This window comes from Sus scrofa, chromosome X (assembly GCF_000003025.6).
Source record: "Sus scrofa isolate TJ Tabasco breed Duroc chromosome X, Sscrofa11.1, whole genome shotgun sequence".
NCBI classification, from domain to species: Eukaryota; Metazoa; Chordata; class Mammalia; order Artiodactyla; family Suidae; genus Sus; species Sus scrofa.
Window position 1 is genome coordinate 11270742 of NC_010461.5, and position 20666 is coordinate 11291407.

At 39.3% G+C, this 20666-nt stretch overlaps 1 protein-coding gene across 4 annotated transcripts in view; it reads left to right on the forward strand.

The window, feature by feature from the left end:
* GLRA2 (glycine receptor alpha 2) overlaps positions 1-17755 on the forward strand; it is a 176842-nt gene extending 159087 nt beyond the window's left edge. For all 4 annotated transcript variants that reach the window (XM_021080515.1, XM_013985912.2, XM_021080517.1 and 1 more), the window contains one exon: positions 16274-17755. In XM_021080515.1, coding sequence (XP_020936174.1) covers positions 16274-16552 — 279 coding nt within the window. In that variant the 3' untranslated portion in view covers positions 16553-17755. The remainder of the gene's footprint in view (positions 1-16273) is intronic.

The window sequence follows — 20666 nt, forward strand, 5'->3', positions numbered from 1 at the left end:
ACCCAAGCTTTTTTGGCTTAACCCTTCTCAAACACCCTTAAGAGCCAGTCACGGATCCAGAAGCAGGGGGCCTTATTTGAAGCTATGATGACAGGGACAAGAGGCGTACCTTGCACTATGACACTCACTCCAACGCAATGAGCCCCTTGCCCTTGACGTAACAGCCCTCATCCACACCCAACCTGAGGACTGTGGTACCCAGGACCTTGTAGGCTCACCAGGAAGTAACCTTTGCCTGTAGTGTGGAAGCTGTGTCATTCTCAACTGGATGTGACACCTGCCTTAGAAGGAGTCGCACACTGGGAGAAAGACACACCTACCCAGGACTGAAATCTATTTTCTATGAAAATATGTCTTCTTATTGCCATATAAGATTTCTTCTTTGCCTCTGATTGCAACTATTGTGCTGGCATCTTTGAAAAGGAAAAGGTCAGGGAGTTTGGGGTTGGTTGATAAAAACTGTAACATTTAGAATGGATAGTAAATGAGGCCCTACTATACAGCACAGGGAACTATATCTAGTGTCTTGGGACAGACCATGATGGAAGAGAATATAAGAAAAAGAATGTATGCTTATGTATGACTGGGCCACTATTCTGTATAGCAGAAATTGGCACAACACTGTAAATCGACTAGACTTTAATTTAAAAATAAAAAATAATTTAAAAAAGAAAAGGAGAAGGAGGCAGAGTCCCCATTATGGACCACATCCTGGGCTACATACCTTAAGGCACACTGTCTTAATAAGAAACTCGACTGGTCGGCAATTAGATCAATGGAACCAGGTATTTTTGAGTTGTGCCCAATCCCTGTCTTCCGTGCTTACTATAATCGATCTTCCCTCTGGGCCTACAGAAAATTTGCTGTCTTAAATCTTAAATCTGGTAACCATAGTAATGAAGCAGAGAGGAGTGAAGATCTTGGAGATGCAGTACAGATACTTCAAAACAAAAAACAAAAAAACATCCCTCCATTATTTTCCATTTTCCTAAAATTTTTTTTTTTTTTTTTTTTTTTTTTTTTGGCACGAGTGGCTTACAAGAAGCTATAGTTGAAAGTGCGAAGGAACCAATGGATGCAGGGAAGGGAGAAGAGAGTTAGGGCATGGCTGATCTGCAGAACTAAATAATGATCCAGAAGAATGGAGCCTCGATTGTGGTTTTTTTGTTTGTTTTTAACCTTTTCTTGGGCCGCCCCTGCGGCACATGGAGATTCCCAGGCTAGGGGTCGAATCGGAGCTATAGCCTCTGGCGTATGCCAGAGCCACAGCAGTGCGGTATCCGAGCCGCATCTGCAACCTACACCACAGCTCACGGCAACGCCGGGTCCTTAACCCACTGAGCAAGGCCAGGGATCAAACCCGCAACCTCATGGTTCCTAGTTGGATTCGTTTACCACTGCGCCACGACAGGAACTCCAGGAACTGCTAATTTTAAAATAGAACCTATGGTCCGTACTCAGAGAAGACCTAGCTGACTGGGATCATTCAAATTCCAAAAGAAATATGACTGGCCAGAGAAAGCAGGTTTATAGTTTTTCACCTGGAGAAAATGTGTTTGTTCTGCAGCTACTGAAAGTGGTGAAGTGATGGGCCAGCGACGCCTCTTTCCTCAGGCTCTGCCTCACTGCCCCTCTGTCAAACCTTCCTAATGCTTCGCCGAGTCACACCTGGGTGATTTCATCATGATGTTAACCTGCCTCTTCAAAGTTGGTAGGAAGAGATCAAGGCCAAAACCAAATATAGAGCCGATCCTACTGATTGAGTTCTCAGTTCTTAAGTTTATTGAGCTCCCTGCAGAAACAAACAGCTCACCAAAGTATGATGGCCAACAGCATTGATTCCTCTCCCTCTGACCTCCTTTCAGCAGAAACTGAGTGATGAGGAGAGCAGAGGAGAAAAAAGCAGTGCTCTTTGGAAGGGTGTTATTACGGCGTAAAGCCTCTAGGCAGTCAAACCTGGCTATAAGAGGGGCCTCCACAAACATCTTATACAGACCTCTAAAAACACATCCATTCTGTGCCTAACTCTCTACATAATATGAAGTTACACATTACTATTTGGGGTTTGTTCATTATTCTATATGATCTATCATATATTCTATATTAGAATCTTCAAAATTATAACAGCAGCAAGGGATTTGCTAGTCAAATGAAACCCTTAGAAGTGATAAAATATTTTGCAAGGCAAAAATAAATGAAAGAGAAAACACACAACCAAATTGTTGCTGTGGGTTGATTACACTAGAGCAGGATTTTTCTAAATGGGATCAGAATGACCAGAAACTTCCAGGAAGTCAAGGAGGGCACGGCTTATTAAATACAGCTTTTCTGCACTTGGATCAGCCCCTTCAATGTGGTCTGCCCTCCTGGACTTCTTACCTTAGCAATTTTCATACACAGAGACTCCCACAATGAGGAGGTATGTAAGTGGTCATCTCGTTCCCTAACCCACATGTTACATCAATACCCAACATCGCCAACAAATGATTAAACACTTAAGTACCTCCAGCAACAAGGAATTCATTACCTTGATGTCATGCTCCATGTTCAGTCAGGGAGTTGTCAAAAGTTCTTGCTCACATTGAGTTGAATTCTGTCTCCCTGTAACATCAACCGATGGCTTTGGATTAGCAACCTTGGAACCATTACCATAGATCCTCTTCACTCTTCTGAAAACACCTGTCGTGTGAGCCAGGCTCATCTGTTTTTTCAAGGCCGGCCTCTCTTGCTCCTTCTGGGCTCCCTTGTGTGGTGTGCTTCCAGGAACATTCAGCGCCCTCAGGCTCTGCCTCACTGCCCCTCTGTCAAACCTTCCTCAAGCTTCGCCAAGTCACACCTGGATGATTTCATCATGATGTTAACCTGCCTCTTAGCCTGCACTCAGGCTGTCTTGTTTTATCTCCTACCCCCTTTCCTATCCAGGAACTCAAGGACAATAGTCCATAAGCTGGGATATCAATGGCATTCTCTCTTTCAAGAATTTGAAGAAAGAGGGCTCTAATGAGATGATAGTAATGACGTTCTAGATTGTTCTAATTGAAAAGGTTCCCATAGGGCTGAGGTTGGGGATGGCCCGCTTGTAATATGCATAAGTAAAGGAAGTTGAAAGGAGAAAAGCAGAAATGGGGGAGAATAACAGACCTGCAAGATTGAGAATCATCTCATTTTCTGACTTGCACATTGGAGGTCCTGGACCGTGTAGCCCTGTTCACACCATCATCAATATCTTCACCATTGCTAACATTTCCTGAGTACATACTGTATACTGCAGTTATAAGCCCTTAATGTGCATTAGCTCAGTGAATCCTTTCAAAGCCCCTATAAGGAAGATGGTATTATTCCCCCATTTACTACAGAGGAGACTGAGGCACGTAGAGGTCTGTATGAATCACCCAGCTCCCACACTGCTTAGTGGCAGAGCCAAGACTGGAAACCAGAAGTCCTGGATCTAGAAGCCAGGCTTCTTACCTTTACAAGCTGTATCTTCTCTATCCGTGGAGACTTAGGAGATTTTCTTACTATATTCTTATAGTCATTTCTTTAAGAAGTTCCCCCACTTAAGCTGTCATGAGGAGGTTTCAGTCCTTTGTAACAAATTCTCCTTGATTAAGATACAGGAAGATGAAAAGAGACTAACACCGGACCAAATGGCACAGACAAGTGTCTTTGAGCTGCTCTGTAGCTGCATTAAAAAGTAGGTGCCAATAAAGAAGATGTGCTATGTATATGTGTGTACACACACACACACACATACACAACAGAGTACTACTGCATCAAAAAAAGAGTGAAATTTCCCCACTTGCAGCAACATGGATGGACATAGAGATGATCGTACTAAGCGAACTCAAAGGCAAATAGTAGATGATATCACTTATATGTGGAATCTAACATACGACACAAATTTATTTACAAAACAGAAGAAACTTATAGACATAGAAAACAAAATTAGTTCCCCCAAAGGGGAAAGATAAATTAGGAGTTTGGGATTAGAAGATACAAACTTCTATATATAAAATAGATAAATAACAAAGTCCTACTGTGTAGCCCAAAGAACTATATTCAGTATCTTGTAATAAACTATAATGGAAAAGAATATGAAAATAATATATAAAACTGTACTTCAATTTTTAAAAAAGTAGGCTCAGGGAGTTCCTGTTGTGGTGCAGCAGAAACGAATCCAACTAGCATCCATGAAGATGCGAGTTTGATCCCTGGCCCCGCTTAGTGGGTCGGCAAACCGGGACTACCCTGAGCTGTGGCATAGGTAGAAGATGCAGCTTGGATCTAGCATTGCTCTGGCTGTGGTATAGGCCGGCAGATGCAGCTCCAATTCACTCCTAGTCTGAGAACTTCCATATGCCATGAATGTGGCCCTAAAAACCAAAACAAAAAAAAAAAAAAAAGCAGGCTCAACTAACCAAATGAGGCTATCTTTATATAGGTCACTTTCCAGTAACATATCTGTAATATTCGTGTCTATCTTCCAGAGGCAGTGCATTTGTGGTATTATTATAGCAGGAATTGCCCTCTAACTATCCTTTGATTACTCTAACCTGACATTACCTCTTCCATAGTATCCTGTGGCCTGTACATTCCTTTACCATAGCAGATATCACATGAGATTGGAATCATTTGTCTGTATCAGGGTTTCCAAGCCTCAGCACTACTGACATTTGCCTAACTTTATTGCGGGGGACTGTGCTGTGCATTGTAGCAAGTTTAGCAGTATCCTGGCCTCTACCCACTAGATTCCAGTAGCACCCTCTGCCCCATTGTGACAACCAAAGATGTGTCCAGACATTGTTGGATGTCCCCTGGGGGGCACAAATCACTCTTGGTTGAGAGCCAATGGTCATCATGTTCTAGACTTCTCCACCAATCCCACAATGACTTAAAGGGAAGGACTCTGTCTTTTGTACCCTTATTTCTTTCCAATGTTTGGTATATTATGATACTCAATAAATCTTAATTCAACAAAAAAGAAACTATAGTAACTTGCATCGACATGGTATTTTATACTCATAAGCCTAGTACCTGTATATCTGTATCTGGTTGGGTTTAGTCAGGACACAGACACTATACATATTACTAGGATAAGGGGTTTATTATAGAAATTACAGTTTATATAATGGGAGACTAAATGAGGAAATGAAGGTCTGGATGGCTATAGCTAGGAGACAACTTTAAGCTGAAGCTCTGGTGGGAAAAGCAAGTGTTTACAGAAAAACCTGAGAAGTTACCTTATCCAAAGTGGGATCATAAGATGGAAGCCCACAGAAAGGTCTGGAATGCCACTGTGTCTAACAAAGCAGCCTCATCTGACCCCCATAGATTCTTCAAAATAATGGCCTCTGCTTCCCTTCTACCTTCCAAATCTCCCACAATCCTCTCACTGGCAAACCTTTACCTGGAATCAATCAAGGAGAGAATTCTGGGAAATGTAGTTCTTTCCAGCTTTAGACAGGCACTTCTACACGAGTGGCAGTGTCAGGTAAACAACAGATTATCTCACACAGTAACCACTTTTTGACACCAAGTATAGATGTTATGTACAAAGATTAAAGCATAATAATGGACTGAAGACTTTGTCACAATCACCCAAGTTAGAAAGCAAGTAAATGCTTGATATGATTTGTTGTTGCTACTATTGTTATTGCTTTTAGTTTGGCAGTGGACTCATTCTCTGATCACTTGTCCCCTCCAGTCTGCACTGTATAGACAGTCTCAACATTCACTTTGTTTGCATCCTGAACAGATGGCAAACTATGTTAATAATCGAACAGCTCAGACTCCAGATGGAAGATGTTCACCTTCATGCTTCTTAGAATTTAGTGCATCTTCCAAGCATTCTGGCCAGACCAGAATTGACGGAGACCACTAGGCAAGAACTTCCATATGCAAGGCACTGCTTCCCTCTTGAGGCACTGAAACATCACAACCATGTTACTGATTTCTTAAATGACTCTCTTTAGTTGACATTAACTGAAAACATTTCTGCTTTATAGATTTTGAGCCAAAAGTCAAACAATTCTTTTTAAAGAATGATTTCAAGTCCATTAAAATAGGGTGCTATAGGTGAGGTATGGTCCAAAATAGAGTGAAGTATATATTTTACTTTAGAAAATTGGATTCAAAGTGTACATGAAAAGGACCTATACTTCAGGATGGCCCACAAAGACTAAGATGTTTATCTTGGACTGGCCCTTTCCAGAAAATGTTTGCTGGTATCTTAACCAGAGGGAGGGCAGCAAAAGTTGAGTTCTGAAAGGTAAAAGGACCTTACAAGAACGTGGCTTTTACTGTGGTGAGAGCACTGGAGTTAGGACTAATGAAGATCTGACCCAGCTCACATTTTAATAAGATTCCTCTAATTGTTGAACTGAGAATAGACATTACTGCTGGAAGGAAGGGTCTAGAAGCCAGGGGATCAGATAGAAGATTATCACAATAATTCTGGTGGAAATGACTCTGATGAGCCGCTACTGGGTGGTGCAGACCAGCATGGAGTGGAGGGGCTGGTAAGCTCCTCGCTCTGGTTTGGAGATTGAGCTGCTTGAATTTCCTGGTACTAGATGTGTTGCATGGCCCCACTTAGATGCAGGGGAAGCTAGAAAATACAGTGTCTTCATGCTAAAGCAGGGCTTCTTAAGTAGGGGCAATTTTGCTCCCTCAAACACCTTTGGCAATGTTTGGAGACATTTTTCATTGTCCCAGCTGCGGGAGAGGGGTGTTACTTGCTTCTAGTGAGGAGGGGCCAGGAATGCTGCTAAATATCCTAAAATATACAGCATAGTTCCGTGCCACAAAAATAATAACCTGGTCTCCAATGTCAACAGTGCTATAGTTAAGCAACCTTGAGTTCAAGAAAGACTCAGCATTGGAAGAAAAAAGATGGCTTTTCATGGACAACTAGGGGGCTTAGCCCAGGTCAACTCCCAATGTCCCACCCCCTGCCAGGTACTTCAAGGCTATGGCAACATCAGTTCTGGAATCCTAGCACACACCACAACTGAGTTGTTCATCTCTTGTCCACACATCCCCCCCATTATTGGAGGTGAGCTTTGTCCTGATAAGAAACCCTGCTGGCTTTTTTTTTTCCTTTTTTTTAAACACACAGAGGTGGAGTTCCGGTTGTGGTGCAGTGGAAACGAATCGGACTAGGAACTATGAGGTTGCGGGTTTGATCCCTGGCCTTACTCAGTGGGTTTAGGATCTGGCATTGCTGTGAGCTGTGGTGTAGGTCACAGACTCGGCTCGGATCTGGCATTGCTGTGGCTGTGGCGTAGGCTGGTGGCTACAGCTCCGATTCGACCTCTAGGCTGGGAACCTCCAATATGCCACAGGTGATGCCCTAAAAGGACGAAAGACAAAAAATAAATAAAGTTCAACAGCTTGGAGCCCTTCCTTGTGTTGTTATCTGGTTTGACTGCATCCTAAACACAATCAACTGTAGTAAACTGAAGATGAGGCACCCTGAGCACAACTGAAAAAAACCAAACCAAACCAAACCAAAACAAAAAACCACACAGAGGTTTGTCAAAATAACATGTGTGACTGAGGCAATGAACATTTTGTGTAATGACGGCTAAATGGTGCACTGTTCCATAGTGTAGGTAGTAATTTAAGAGATTTGTGGGGAAAAAAAGTTTCCATTAATTAAAATTTCAAGACTTAGACTGATGTTTGGTGATAACCATAGATTTATAGGAATTTTACTCTCTAGGTCTCATTTATTTGTTGAAATATTTGCATGTATATGATACACACTGGCTTTTCATTTACTGAGCTTTATTATTTTGATTCGTGAATAGCTGCATAAGTGAAAAAAAATCTCTCTGTACTCTGAAGTATTCGTCTATTCCATTTATTTTCTTTGCAAAGAAGTACGCATTTTTTGCTAAGATTGTTAATAAGATGGATCTAATTTTACATATTTTCACACTATCTGGGCTTCTCACTAGCTTAACACTGGGCCAAAAAAAAAATGGGCAGTGTTTCAAATACAGATAATAAATACCTCAGTTCTTGAGTGGCACTGTTGAGTTTAGGTTTGCCCTAATTTTATATAAATTCAATATGCAAAAATAAACCACACAATAAATAAGAAAGGAAAGCATTTTTTATATTATGAAGGACTTTCTGTCATTCACTGAAGAAGCATTTACTGCATATATAGTATTTAACATAGGCAGCTTTAGCCAAGTATTGTTTTAGGTTCTGCAGCTATCAAGATATGCAAAACTGGGTCCTTCCATTTGAAGGTCACATGAAAGAGACTGACATGTAAATAGCTGATTTTAAAGTATGATGCAACAGGTTTCATCATGAAGGCATGTAACCAGGTGCTACAGGAGCTGAGGAGAAACCCATGGCCGAGGCTCAGGGGTCAAGAAAAAGCATCTTGATGGGATGATGGCAGAGTATAGTCTTGAAGGACATGCAAGAGCTCACCAAGTGAAGAGAGGAGAGGAGTATTCTATGCAAAGAATAAAGCTAAAGGCCATGGAACCCCACGAGAGAAGTAGGTTTAAGGAAAGACATAGGAGTCCTTGACTGTCACACAAAGGATCTTGGGACTGATCACTAAGGAGATGAGAAACTGTTGAAAAGTATGAAGCCAGGAATGGAAGCAACAGGCCAAGGCATTCCTTCAATTCCACTTGAGCAGAAAGCAGGGCTGGCTTCAAGAATTGGGGAACCCAACGCAAAATGAAAACATGGGGTGCTTGTTCAAAAATCATTATGAATTTCAAGATGGTTATAGCAAAGCATCACACCAAGTATACGACCCTTCTAAGCACTGGGCCCTGTGTGGCACAGTACACATGCTCACAGCGCCAACCCTAGCAGAAGATAACAGGGCAGGGAGAGGAAGAAAACATTAAGACCCCTATTTGCATACTGCCTAGTCTGCTGTTGGGAAGAAGCAACCAGCTAGAGGTTAGTCTCAAGGGACTATATAAGTCAGCATTATAGTCCTATACTCAAACTCAGAAAATGGCCAAATGGCTAATCTCTTGATTTTAAAGGAGAAATGGAAGAGCAAAATGGTTGAAAGACTGTCTAAAACTCACCAATCCAGGAGGTAGTAAAGATGAGAATTCAATCTGAGCCTTTCTGATTCTATCCCCATGTTTCCTTCGCTCCTCTATAATATGAAGGTTAGGGAGTCTGCAGTGAAAGGAATAAGATGGACGTTCTTTGGGCAAGACTGATCCAGAGGCTGCAGAAAGGGCTGCAAATGGCAAAGAAAGGGAAATCAACTAAAAGACAATTGCTGTCTTTCCCCTTCCCCCGGGGAGCACATCCTTTCTGAGACCTTATTCAGAATCAACAGGATCACTTTAAGCACAGTGTTTGAATAACTCGAGGGCCCAGCATTGTACCAGGGAATAGGGCTCCAGGGATGACTCTGGCACATGCCCAGGAGCTTACCCTCCGGTGAGTGAAGATTGTAGTGGAAATAAGCTATCATAATCCAGAATCCCTGTGTACCTATTCTTTAATATACTTGGGAAGCCAACAATTTTAAACAATGAAAAAGACATAGGAAATGAATTTGAAAAACCCATAGGGAGCTACAGAGTCTTTTTCAGATTAGGGGAATCATAGCTGATTTGCACATTGCCTCATAGCTCAACAGTATAACCATCTATACCTTCTCCAACTCTAAAGGCTTCAGGCTCATCTGCACTCCAGTAAACCTTCATACATATCTCAAGAATTTCATATCATTCTCTATTTAGAGCTCTATGATCCCCCCAAAACCTAAAGTCTTATTCATTTTTCTGCTTCCCTTGGTTCTTAAAATAAAGCTCCAAACAGGCACCATGGTTTGCAAGACTGCACGTGATCTAGCCCCTGGGTCATTCTGAAACGTCTCATCCTACTTTCCCCCTGCATTCCACGAGGCATCCTGCCATATCTCAGTAGCAAGCAAACCTTCCTATCTCAGACATCTCTTGATTCTGCCTTCATCTCTTTAATGCCTCTCATTTTTCAGATCGCTAATGAAATATCACTTCCTCGGGGCAAAGCTTCTTCTATCGGCCAGATTAGACCAGGACCTCCATTAATAAGCTCTTAAAACACTTTATAATTTTCCTTCAGAGCCCTTATCATAGTTAGTAATTCTGGATTCATGTGATTCTTTCACAAATGTTTGTCTTCGCATCAAGACTGGGAACGACCTGAAGGCAAGAGTCATCCGTTTTGTTCACCACTCGATCCAAGGCAGAAGGCAAAGGGCCTGGCCTCTCCCTCAGGCCTTTTCTGACCACTCAATCAAAAACATCCACTCCTCTGCCACTCATTGCTCTTAAGTCTCTTACCTTGATTGTCATTCTTCAAAGCATCCATCATTATCTGTTTGTCTATGCTTGTGTATAGTGTATACATGTGTGTATATACATGCATAAACAAGTTTGCATGTGGACATAATTTCTCTACTTGTTACTCTTTTCCCCACTAGAATGTAAACTCCAAAAAAGAAGAAACTTCATTCTTTTGTTCACTGCTATATGCCCACCACATACCTGGCACATAAAAGGTACTCAAGGAATTATTTGTTGGAAATATAAATACATAAAGGGCAAGTGCTCAAGAAATGGACACCAGAAACTTCTTATTCAAAAATCAATCATCCTATCCTGAAAAGGAGATGATCCAATGACATGCTTTTCTTTTGGAAAAAAAAATGCTATTCACTGTCTGCCCCCAAATGACATTGTGACAGTTTTCATCATTCATTTCTCCACATCTCATTAAGCAACATAGATTATATTTGGTTTATTTAATTTCAGATTTGTTTTTCTACTAGGTTCAGTCAGATTCTTCCTCCATAATTGAATGGAAGCCAACTGGGGTTTGATAGGGACAAATTCATAAAAACCAAAGACTTCCAGAGTCTTTGGAATCAGACAGCTTGGGGATCCAACAGGTCCGATTTGAATTTCAGCTTCAGCATTTACTAGCAATATAACTTCAGGAAGCCACATACCTCCTCTCAGTCTCAATTTCCCTTGAAAGCATGTGACTTGCAGGGGTGGCTTGGTGAGCGGACTGAGTGTGGTTTTAAGAGCATGGTATATCATTATAATTAATAAATGCTATCTACTTATTATTCATATCTACTCCCAAGTCCCCGTGACATAGAGAGGAGAAAAGTGAGGCCACCAGAACTGAGAATGTCTCAAGGATATCCCTCTTCCCCAAGTCTAGGGGATAGAGATTGGCAGGCCTAGAATTAAGCATCGTCCAGCCTTCATTTGCTCAGGGGACTTTTTTTTTTGTTGAAGACCTGCTTGTGTTTGGATTCACACTGTTTCCTAAGGAGGGCTGGACATTCCATTATGTCCTTGAGTTGACTGAAGTTCACTACAACCTTCGGTTACAACTGAGCAATTTCTGAGTCTAACAGAATGATGAAGATTCAATCAAAGAATCTGGGTGAGAAAAGGGATGAAGAGTTTTCCCCTACTTGAGTTTTCACGAGTCCTTTTATTTTCTCCTTTCTAAGACGGAAAAGAAAAATTGGAAGTCTGGGTCTCACTGAAATCTTTCATTATATAAATCCCATATTCTTTAATTATATTGAAGTTATTTGCTTATAACAAAGAATTCAGTACAGTGCAATTCTGGTGAGCTTTAGGTTCAATTTCACATCTAGACAAGAGCTATTCCAAACCCAGGAAGGAGTAAATTTTACAATAAGAAAAACTGATGGATAAGATAAATAAAATAAGATGGTGAGTCTCAAACAAACTGCATAGTTCCATGGCAATGCTTCATACAGCAGACAGGATTTAGGGAGATTTTATCAAAGTGGGATATAGAAATTGAATGTACTGAAACTTTGACTGGATGATTCATTCTCTGTGGGAACTTAATCAGTGAATAACAAAACAGTGAGCTAGAAGTATTTACTGCTCAAAGTTACCGAAGATGGTGGGTCAGCAGCAAAAATTAAGACATTGGTTTTCTGGCTAATTAGAAGAAGCGGAGAATGTATGCCCTAAGTTCTTTTCTTATGGAGAGAATCAAACTGACTCTCCCCGTGAATACATTCAACTGAGCTGTGCCTACAGACTGTGCTTTATTTTAGCTTCAGTTTATCCATGACTCAAGCTCATCTCCATTTTGCCCTCATATAGGAATCTTGCCATATTAACATTTTATTCTGAACCTGCTATAAAGGCAATTAGTCATTCATTATAACACAAAAATTCAAATTGCTTGCAATTATGTCTTCTGAATCAAAACTATACCCTTTGATGTGGGTAATTTAAAGCTCTATATTTAAAATGCATTGAATGAGTCATAATGGTAAATAAGAAGACCCTGAAACTAGCATTCATATCTCCTGCACATGAAAAATTAAATGGATAATTTCTACCTACGACAGATTTATTTTTGTGGTGGAAAATTTTAAAGAATTGATTTAATTAGTTGTAACTATGTTCAGAAGCATAATTTGAAAGTGTTGAATGAATGAGGAAAGTATTTTCAAGCATAGAGAAAACTCTCTTAAAATTCCCTTTGTTCATTATTTGACAAACATTTATTAAGCACCGACAGTTTGCACAGCAATGTATGACATAATAATAACCTAACCTGGCATCATTCTACTCTAGTTCTGCTAGTTAATTGAATGAGTTAATCTCTCAGTTGTCCATTCACAGTATGCGAAGAAACACTACAGAAATAAATGAATGACTCAGTCTGAAAAGAAACATGGATGTATGTGTTTAGGTTTCCTTTTGCTTTATGAGCTAAAAACAGGTTACTAGCTAAATGCTCTTTCTATTTCTTCAGGGGCCCAGGAATTTTCAAAGAATCTTATCTCACATAGGCAGTGAACTCTATACTTAATCATGGCTTTTTAAATGTTTATAGAGGTGAGAAGAGCAATTTGCCAAGATTCTACAGATATGGAAAAGAAAAACAGCAGAGTAAATTTAGGCACATAAAGGTAAATGTATATAGAGGGATTGTTTCCACTTGAAAAGTAATCTTAGACTTAATAATATTAAATAGGTTGAGCATTTGAGAGCTGGATATTAGAGCTGATCAAGGCTACTGGTTTCCAATATTTTACATTACAGTCACTGAAATTTTTCTTTTTAAATAAGGATCCTCAGAATTTTTTTTTTTAACATGGATCCTCAGTTCTCATTCCCAGAGATTCTGATTCAGTTGATGTGGAAGAGGCTGGGAGGTGAGGCAGTCATAGATACACCTGTAAAAGTTTCCAAGCAGCCAAAGCTGAGACCCATAGCCCAAGTCCAGCCTTAGCATTTTGGCATGAGGTCTCCAAGCCCTTGAAAGAATAAATACCTTGACTAAGACCAACATAGTTTATAACCCTTGGAGCCAGGCCTAGAACCCAAATAGCCAAGTTCCTAGTCTGGACCTCTCTTTACTAAACCAACTGGCACCATTTCTTTTTTTTTTTTTTTTATTTTCCCACTGTACAGAAGGGGGTCAGGTTATCCTTACATGTATACATTGCAATTACAGTTTTTCCCCCACCCTTTCTTCTGTTGCAACATGAGTATCTAGACATAGTTCTCAATGCTATTCAGTAGGATCTCCTTGTAAATCTATTCTAGGTTGTGTCTGATAAGCCCAAGCTCCCGATCCCTCCCACTCCCTCCCCCTCCCATCAGGCAACCACAAGTCTCTTCTCCAAGTCCATGATTTTCTTTTCTGAGGAGATGTTCATTTGTGCTGGATATTAGATTCCAGTTATAAGTGATATCATATGGTATTTGTCTTTGTCTTTCTGGCTCATTTCACTCAGGATGAGATTCTCTAGTTCCATCCATGTTGCTGCAAATGGCATTATGTCATTCTTTTTTATGGCTGAGTAGTATTCCATTGTGTATATATACCACATCTTCTGAATCCAATCATCTGTCGATGGACATTTGGGTTGTTTCCATGTCTTGGCTATTGTGAATAGTGCTGCAATGAACATGCGGGTGCATGTGTCTCTTTTAAGTAGAGTTTTGTCCGGATAGATGCCCAGGAGTGGGATTGCGGGGTCATATGGAAGTTCTATGTATAGATTTCTAAGGTATCTCCAAACTGTTCTCCATAGTGGCTGTACCAGTTTACATTCCCACCAACAGTGCAGGAGGGTTCCCTTTTCTCCACAGCCCCTCCAGCACTTGTTATTTGTCGATTTATTAATGATGGCCATTCTGACTGGTGGCACCATTTCTAATTCTCTCACATTACTGGTTAAGATCTAATTACCAGTTAGCAATAGGTAGGAAGCTTATGACTGCTTATAACCCATGTGACTAACAAGTCCCCTCTTCCTAGTGACTAATAAGTCTTCCAATGACACTATAACAATTAATATATCTGTTTAGGGCACATTTAAAAATACATCACCTATTTGAAACTTTTGCACCCATAAAATGTATCATTCAAAGAAAGCAGATTTAGGGAGCTCCTGCTGTGGCACTGTCTCTGCAGCAGCTCAGGTTGCTGCTGAGGTGCGAATTCAATCCCTTGCCTGGAGCAGTGGGTTAAGGATCTGATGTTGCCACAGCTGTGGCATAGGTCACGGCTTCAGCTCCGATTCAATCCCTGGCCCGGGAACTTCCATATGCCATGGAGGGGAAAGAAAGCGGATTTAATATTTGAATCTGAGGTCTTAATATAGTCTAATACAATCTATTACAGAGGCAATATAGCTGAGTGCATGGAAGTACTCTAATGTCAGGCTGGGTTTTCTTAGCCAGCTTCCTTACATGATAATGCCTTTAGGGTGGCCACCTCCACTGGGTTCTGAAAGTTCCATGTGGGTAGGGCTCTTGTCCAACTTCATTAACTGTTTCTCAGCATCTAGCAAAATGCTTGCCATAGACTCAACTCTCAACAATTAATTGTTGAATGAAGAAATCCGTATTATATTTTGTTAAGAAATAAGAGTATCCTGAACCAACTAGTGCCGGGCAATCTCATATACATAAATGTACTGGGAAGCTGGTTTTATAAAGGAGTAGTTTCACAATTATTTTATTAGAAGAGCTTTGGCCTGATTTTCCTGATCTAAATTTGTCCTTCCTGTACCATCTGGATTACAGTTGGGCTCTCTCTCATTATTATGTTAAAATTCCTTCATTCAGTATATCTTTTATATGTGTGAAGGCACAACTGACATGCAATAAACACTGAAATGAAATTAATACCAAATGTTGCTGTCTATTGGAAAACATAACCAAATTAATTAATGTAATATTATTCTCTGGCAAAATAAAGAGTGCAATACCTTTGGTGACTCAAAGCAGTGGCACCATATTGTAGAAAGCAGTAATCTAGCTGCAGAAGATGATTCAATTGATGGCTATTTAGAATTAAATTTTTCTTAAGTCATTTTAATCCCATATTTTCAACCCTACCATTGCGACCAAACCACACACACAAATTCCATACATTTGTCTCTACTCTGGGTATTTGCTCTTCACCATGAGGTTACAATTATTCAGTCTTTTATCTAATTCAAGTAGAAATAATCAACACACAAAATACCACTGACATCAGCTAAAAAGACACATGTTTAAATATGGTAGAAACGAACAGCCAAAGAATCAATGTAAAAAAACTGACGCTGGAAAAATTAACCACGGTAGAAATATTCAACACCAAACAATGAATATTTAATTTCTGCTATATAACTGAGATGAACTAGTGGGCTGGAGGGTATACATTTAAGGGTTTAATATTAGATCTAACATTGACATTTAAGCCAACATCAATGGAAAGAAGTGGGCTGTGAATGGGCCACAAATACTAGAAGTTCCTAGTTCAGGGTCAGGTACACAGCAGGGATTCAGTAAACACTTTTTTGAATGAATGAATGGGTGAATGAATGAATGAGTGAGTGAATGGTCGTCTTCATAGACTTAGAGTATAATGTTGGGATTTGGGGACTTGGCTTTAAAATAGTCTCTTCAAAGCTGTGGATTAATAAATTAGATTTTGGGAAAGTCAGTGCTGAATATAATATAGGTGTTTCTGTTTAATTAATTTAAATGACCACAGTCATTATTTTTACCCTTAATTTCTCAGCCTGAAAAGTTAACAAATTGTATCTGTTCCATGAATAATTGAGTGAACTTGAAAGAGAACTCCCCATTCCAAAAGCCTCCCACACTACCAGTTAAACTGATTTATCCTTTCACTTCTGAAGAATTTTAGGCATCTTCCATCTGATTTGACTGACAACCAGTCTGTGCTTCCTCTGTCTTTATTCTTCCAGGAAGAAGATGTTACTCGTGAAAGTCGTTTTAATTTCAGTGGTTATGGGATGGGTCACTGCCTCCAAGTGAAAGATGGAACAGCTGTCAAGGCCACACCTGCCAACCAGCTCCCACAACCCCCCAAAGATGCAGACGCCATCAAGAAGAAGTTTGTGGACCGGGCAAAAAGGATTGACACGATATCTCGAGCTGCCTTCCCACTGGCCTTCCTCATTTTCAACATCTTTTACTGGATCACATACAAGATCATTCGGCATGAAGATGTCCACAAGAAATAGATGTGCCCTTCAGACCCTGGGACATTCTTGCTAACTGTTGTGCTTGTAAATACACAGTGAAATTGTCTTTACATCACTTTGACAGAGGAGAAGACTGGGGGAGGGGGGAGGGAGGAACATGGGAGTGGGGTTCCTGGCACCTACATGAATAAAGACAAGTTATCCGGGCAATGAAGGAAAATTGTTTGCACAAAATTAAGGTGTTACAGAATCACATGAGCATAATTCCCTTCATAGTCTTTAGCATTGCTCTTTCAGATGACGCATTAATTAGACATGATATGCAAGGTCAAGTACTTGAGGGCTATTTGTCTTTTGGTTTGGTTTGGTTTGGTTTTGACTAATTCTGATACTGAAAAGTTAGTTTAGAACAAATGCAGGTGTGAGGGTGGGCGTGCGCATGCACATGCACACACACACAGACACACACATACAAGGAAAATGCTTACCATTTGACCATGATGACTAGCCTATAGTTAGTCGAGGACCAAACTTTTTCAGGAAAATGCTGCCTCGTTTTTAAAACTAGCCTCCTGAGCTATGTTCTTTACAATGTCTGTAATTAGTGTTTCACCTGAGAAAACCTTTTGTGAGTCATAAATAATTTCTACTTATTGAGAAAACAACAAAAAGATAAATATCAATCACAAACAAAAGATTTCTACTTTACTGTCCATGTAGGTGTGCATTTTAATATTCTTTTTCTTTCCTGGATGTATTCGGGGATTTAAATTGTGTATTGTGAAATTGATTTGATAGTATGCCCTCTTAAAAATAAATGCCCATTTTCTTTTAGATCCAAGTTAGCACACTACATTTTCTTCGCTTTGGCTATATTTATGTGCAATTAAGTGCTCAAGTGTGACTTAGCCATTGCAGCCTCTCAGCCACAGTATTTATGGAGATGATGTGTCCTGAATGGTGTAGCTCCTATCAGCTTGAACTTTCCATTTCTGCTCTCATTGTAGGTGTAACTATTAGTCCTAATGTCAACTGATCCATAATTTCTACTGTTAATTCAAGTGAATATTGTTTTAAATATCCTTAATTAACTTAAAGAATTTTAAAACTGTACTGTGATTTTCATAACCCGTTGCCTTTTTGGTACCAGAGCTACGTGGTTTGAATCCTGGCTACATGTTTTAAGTAAGAAAAAAAAAAAAAAAAAGACGTATTTTTGCTTACTCAGATAAAAGACAACCTGTAAAAATATAATGAAATAATTAAATTTTACATGTGCTGTAAAAGGGGTTGTAAAAAATATTTGTTCAATTTCAATAAAGCTAAGTGTGCCACAGAGGTTCTCTAAGAGTCTTTCAATTTTTGCTTTCAATGTAAATGATTTAGATGACAATGATATGATAACTTGGATTTTTGTTTCTGCTCTTCTGCATAAACTTGAGGCACTTATATAACTATTACACTTTTGTTGTAATATAATAGTAGCTTATATTATCCCCAAAAAGTAAGAAAAAAATATGTTATCCTCATTGCAGAAATAGGGGAAATGGAGACATGGAACTATTAGTAGTCATGGCGAGCAAAATCAAATACAGGATATTTCATATGAGATCATGGAAAAGATCCAAGAGCACTGAGGAATCATAAAATACCAAAGTGAAAAGAAATTTAAGAGACCACCCTGTCTACCTATCCACCTTGGTTTTGTCAGGAATGAAATTTCATGATGAAAAACAATGCTGAGAACCCCAGTGAAATAACTCATCTTGGCCCTTGCTGATTTTCCTTACCTAAAGTTATCCAGCATAAAATTTTCAAGATGTGGATTCACAAGTTGATATTTATGGCCTTTTAAATCTACTCAACTACTGAATCATTTCCATAGACAGGAATATCATGGAATGGCTAACAGCAAGAATTTCAAAGAGAGAAAAACTAGCTTAGCCACCTATCAACGGTGTTAACTTGTATAAGTTACCTTATGAGTAACTCCGAATTCAGAGTTTTAAGAGGATAAAGTGAGAAAAATGCAAGTAAAGCCATTAACTTGGTGTCTAACAGTAAATTCTCAATAACAGATAATAATAAAAATTAGTATTATAATGAATTTCACTACACTGGGCAAGAAGCTACACACAATTCCTAGCTTTGGCAACATTAATGCCATGCTTTTGCCTCATTCCTCTTTTTTTGGCTGCACCTATGGTATGTGGAAGTTCCCAGGCCAAAGATCAAGCCTACGCCACAGCAGTAACAATGCTGGATCCTTAACTGCTAGGCCACCAGGGAACTCCTGGCTCATTTCTAAAATAGTATTTCTTCTGTGTTATTACTCATGCCTTTCCAAACAAATAAGGCAAGATCTTTGGTTGTTCTCAATTCTCTTCCTTCCACTGAATAATAGTAAAATTGAAGATAAAATGCCTCCCAAACATGGGCCTGACTCCCTAAGTGTCCTAGGAAAAGCCCTGATGCTACATATGGTGGGATGGGGTGGCACCATAGGGGAAGATCCTAAACTAGAGATCAAGTCTAATCAAAGTGTGTACCATATAATTTTAGGATGGAGGGTGTGGTCCCTACATCAGAAAAATTATTAAATATTCACCTCTAAACATATGTGCCAGCCACTCAGGTTGGGAAAAATATTCTGGATGGCAAGGGAGTTTCTCGACTTTTCTAATTCTAGTCCACGTTCGGTGGAAAGAACTCTTGAATTTGGGTCATATAAATGAAATCTCAGAGAAAGATTTTGAGCATCACATACTCTGGCAAAATAGATACTTCCCCTATAATGTTATAGGATATTTTATGTAAGACATTTTTCTTTCACAATGGTACTTGAAAGGAAATACTCAAGAGTGGCCCTGAGGAAGAGAACTTACTCCCAGTTTTCATTAGATTGGAATCTTCTGGAAAAAAACAGTTATGTTTCCATGCATTCTCTGCACCACCTGCCAAAGCTCAAATGCTCAATGAATATTATTACTATCACCAGGAAAAAGTTGGTGAAGGAGGATATGCTGTGCCTGTTGACAAAATTATATTTTTTTCCCAATCAAGAAATGACAAGAAGTAACCAACTATTGCTACCATTTTTCAGATAATGGATTACTGGGGGATTTGCCTTTTAAACATTTTTCAATCCCTACCACTTGGTTTTAAGAACAGATTGAGATGACTTAAGGGCTAAGACTCTTTATGGCATTTTCAAACACCTTGTTCCAAAACAGATGCTACAAACCAGACTGGCTGTAGATTTTTTAAAATCCTTCCAAACAGTATTAACATTAAGCTCCTCATCTATGCTGCTGAAGAGAACTGCCAAATTCTGAAAGCAAATTTTCCAATAAAGATTAAATGAATATCATTTTACATTTCACTTACTCCATTAATATCAAGTAGGTTCTAACCAAAATGCAGCATAAAATTGTATATCATATGATTCGCAGCTTTGGAAAAGAAAAAAAAAAAAACCTCTTCAGAACATCTTTTAGGATTTTTGCATCTCCTAGTTTAAGCCTGAAGCCAATTTGCGGAACAAATATAAGTCATGCATCTGCCAAATATTCTTTTTTGACCTTTTAACCTCTGCTTTAAAGTTTTTCTTATTTGCACCAATTTTGGTTTGTTTTTTTCTTTTTTTAAAGTATAGACTGAATGATTCAAGGAATGGATGCTCTTCATAGATCACAAAATAGAAGAATTAAATATACACCATAATTTCATATTCATATAGTGTTTTGAACATACCAACATATGTTTCCATGTCTACAACAGCATTCAATTCTAATAATCATCCAAGGTAGCCAGATCACAGAGTCAATATCCATCCTTTGGTCAATGATAATGAGAAGCTCCATGAGTTAGACACCTCCTCCAAGTCATCTATCATTTTAGAGGTTGAACATCTGGCATAATTTGTTTCCTAATTTCTCAGACTATATATTTTCACTATATCCACACTGACTAGGAAAATAAAAACCTGGAAAATGAAAAGTCATGGTACCCTGACCTACTCTCATGGGTGACAAAATAAATCAGTAAAGGACAGCATACAATAGAATATTTCTGTTGAAAGTGCCTAAGAGAAATAGCTCAAATGCTGCAGACAATGTTAAGAACATCTTCACTGAGAGTAAATACCTTGTGT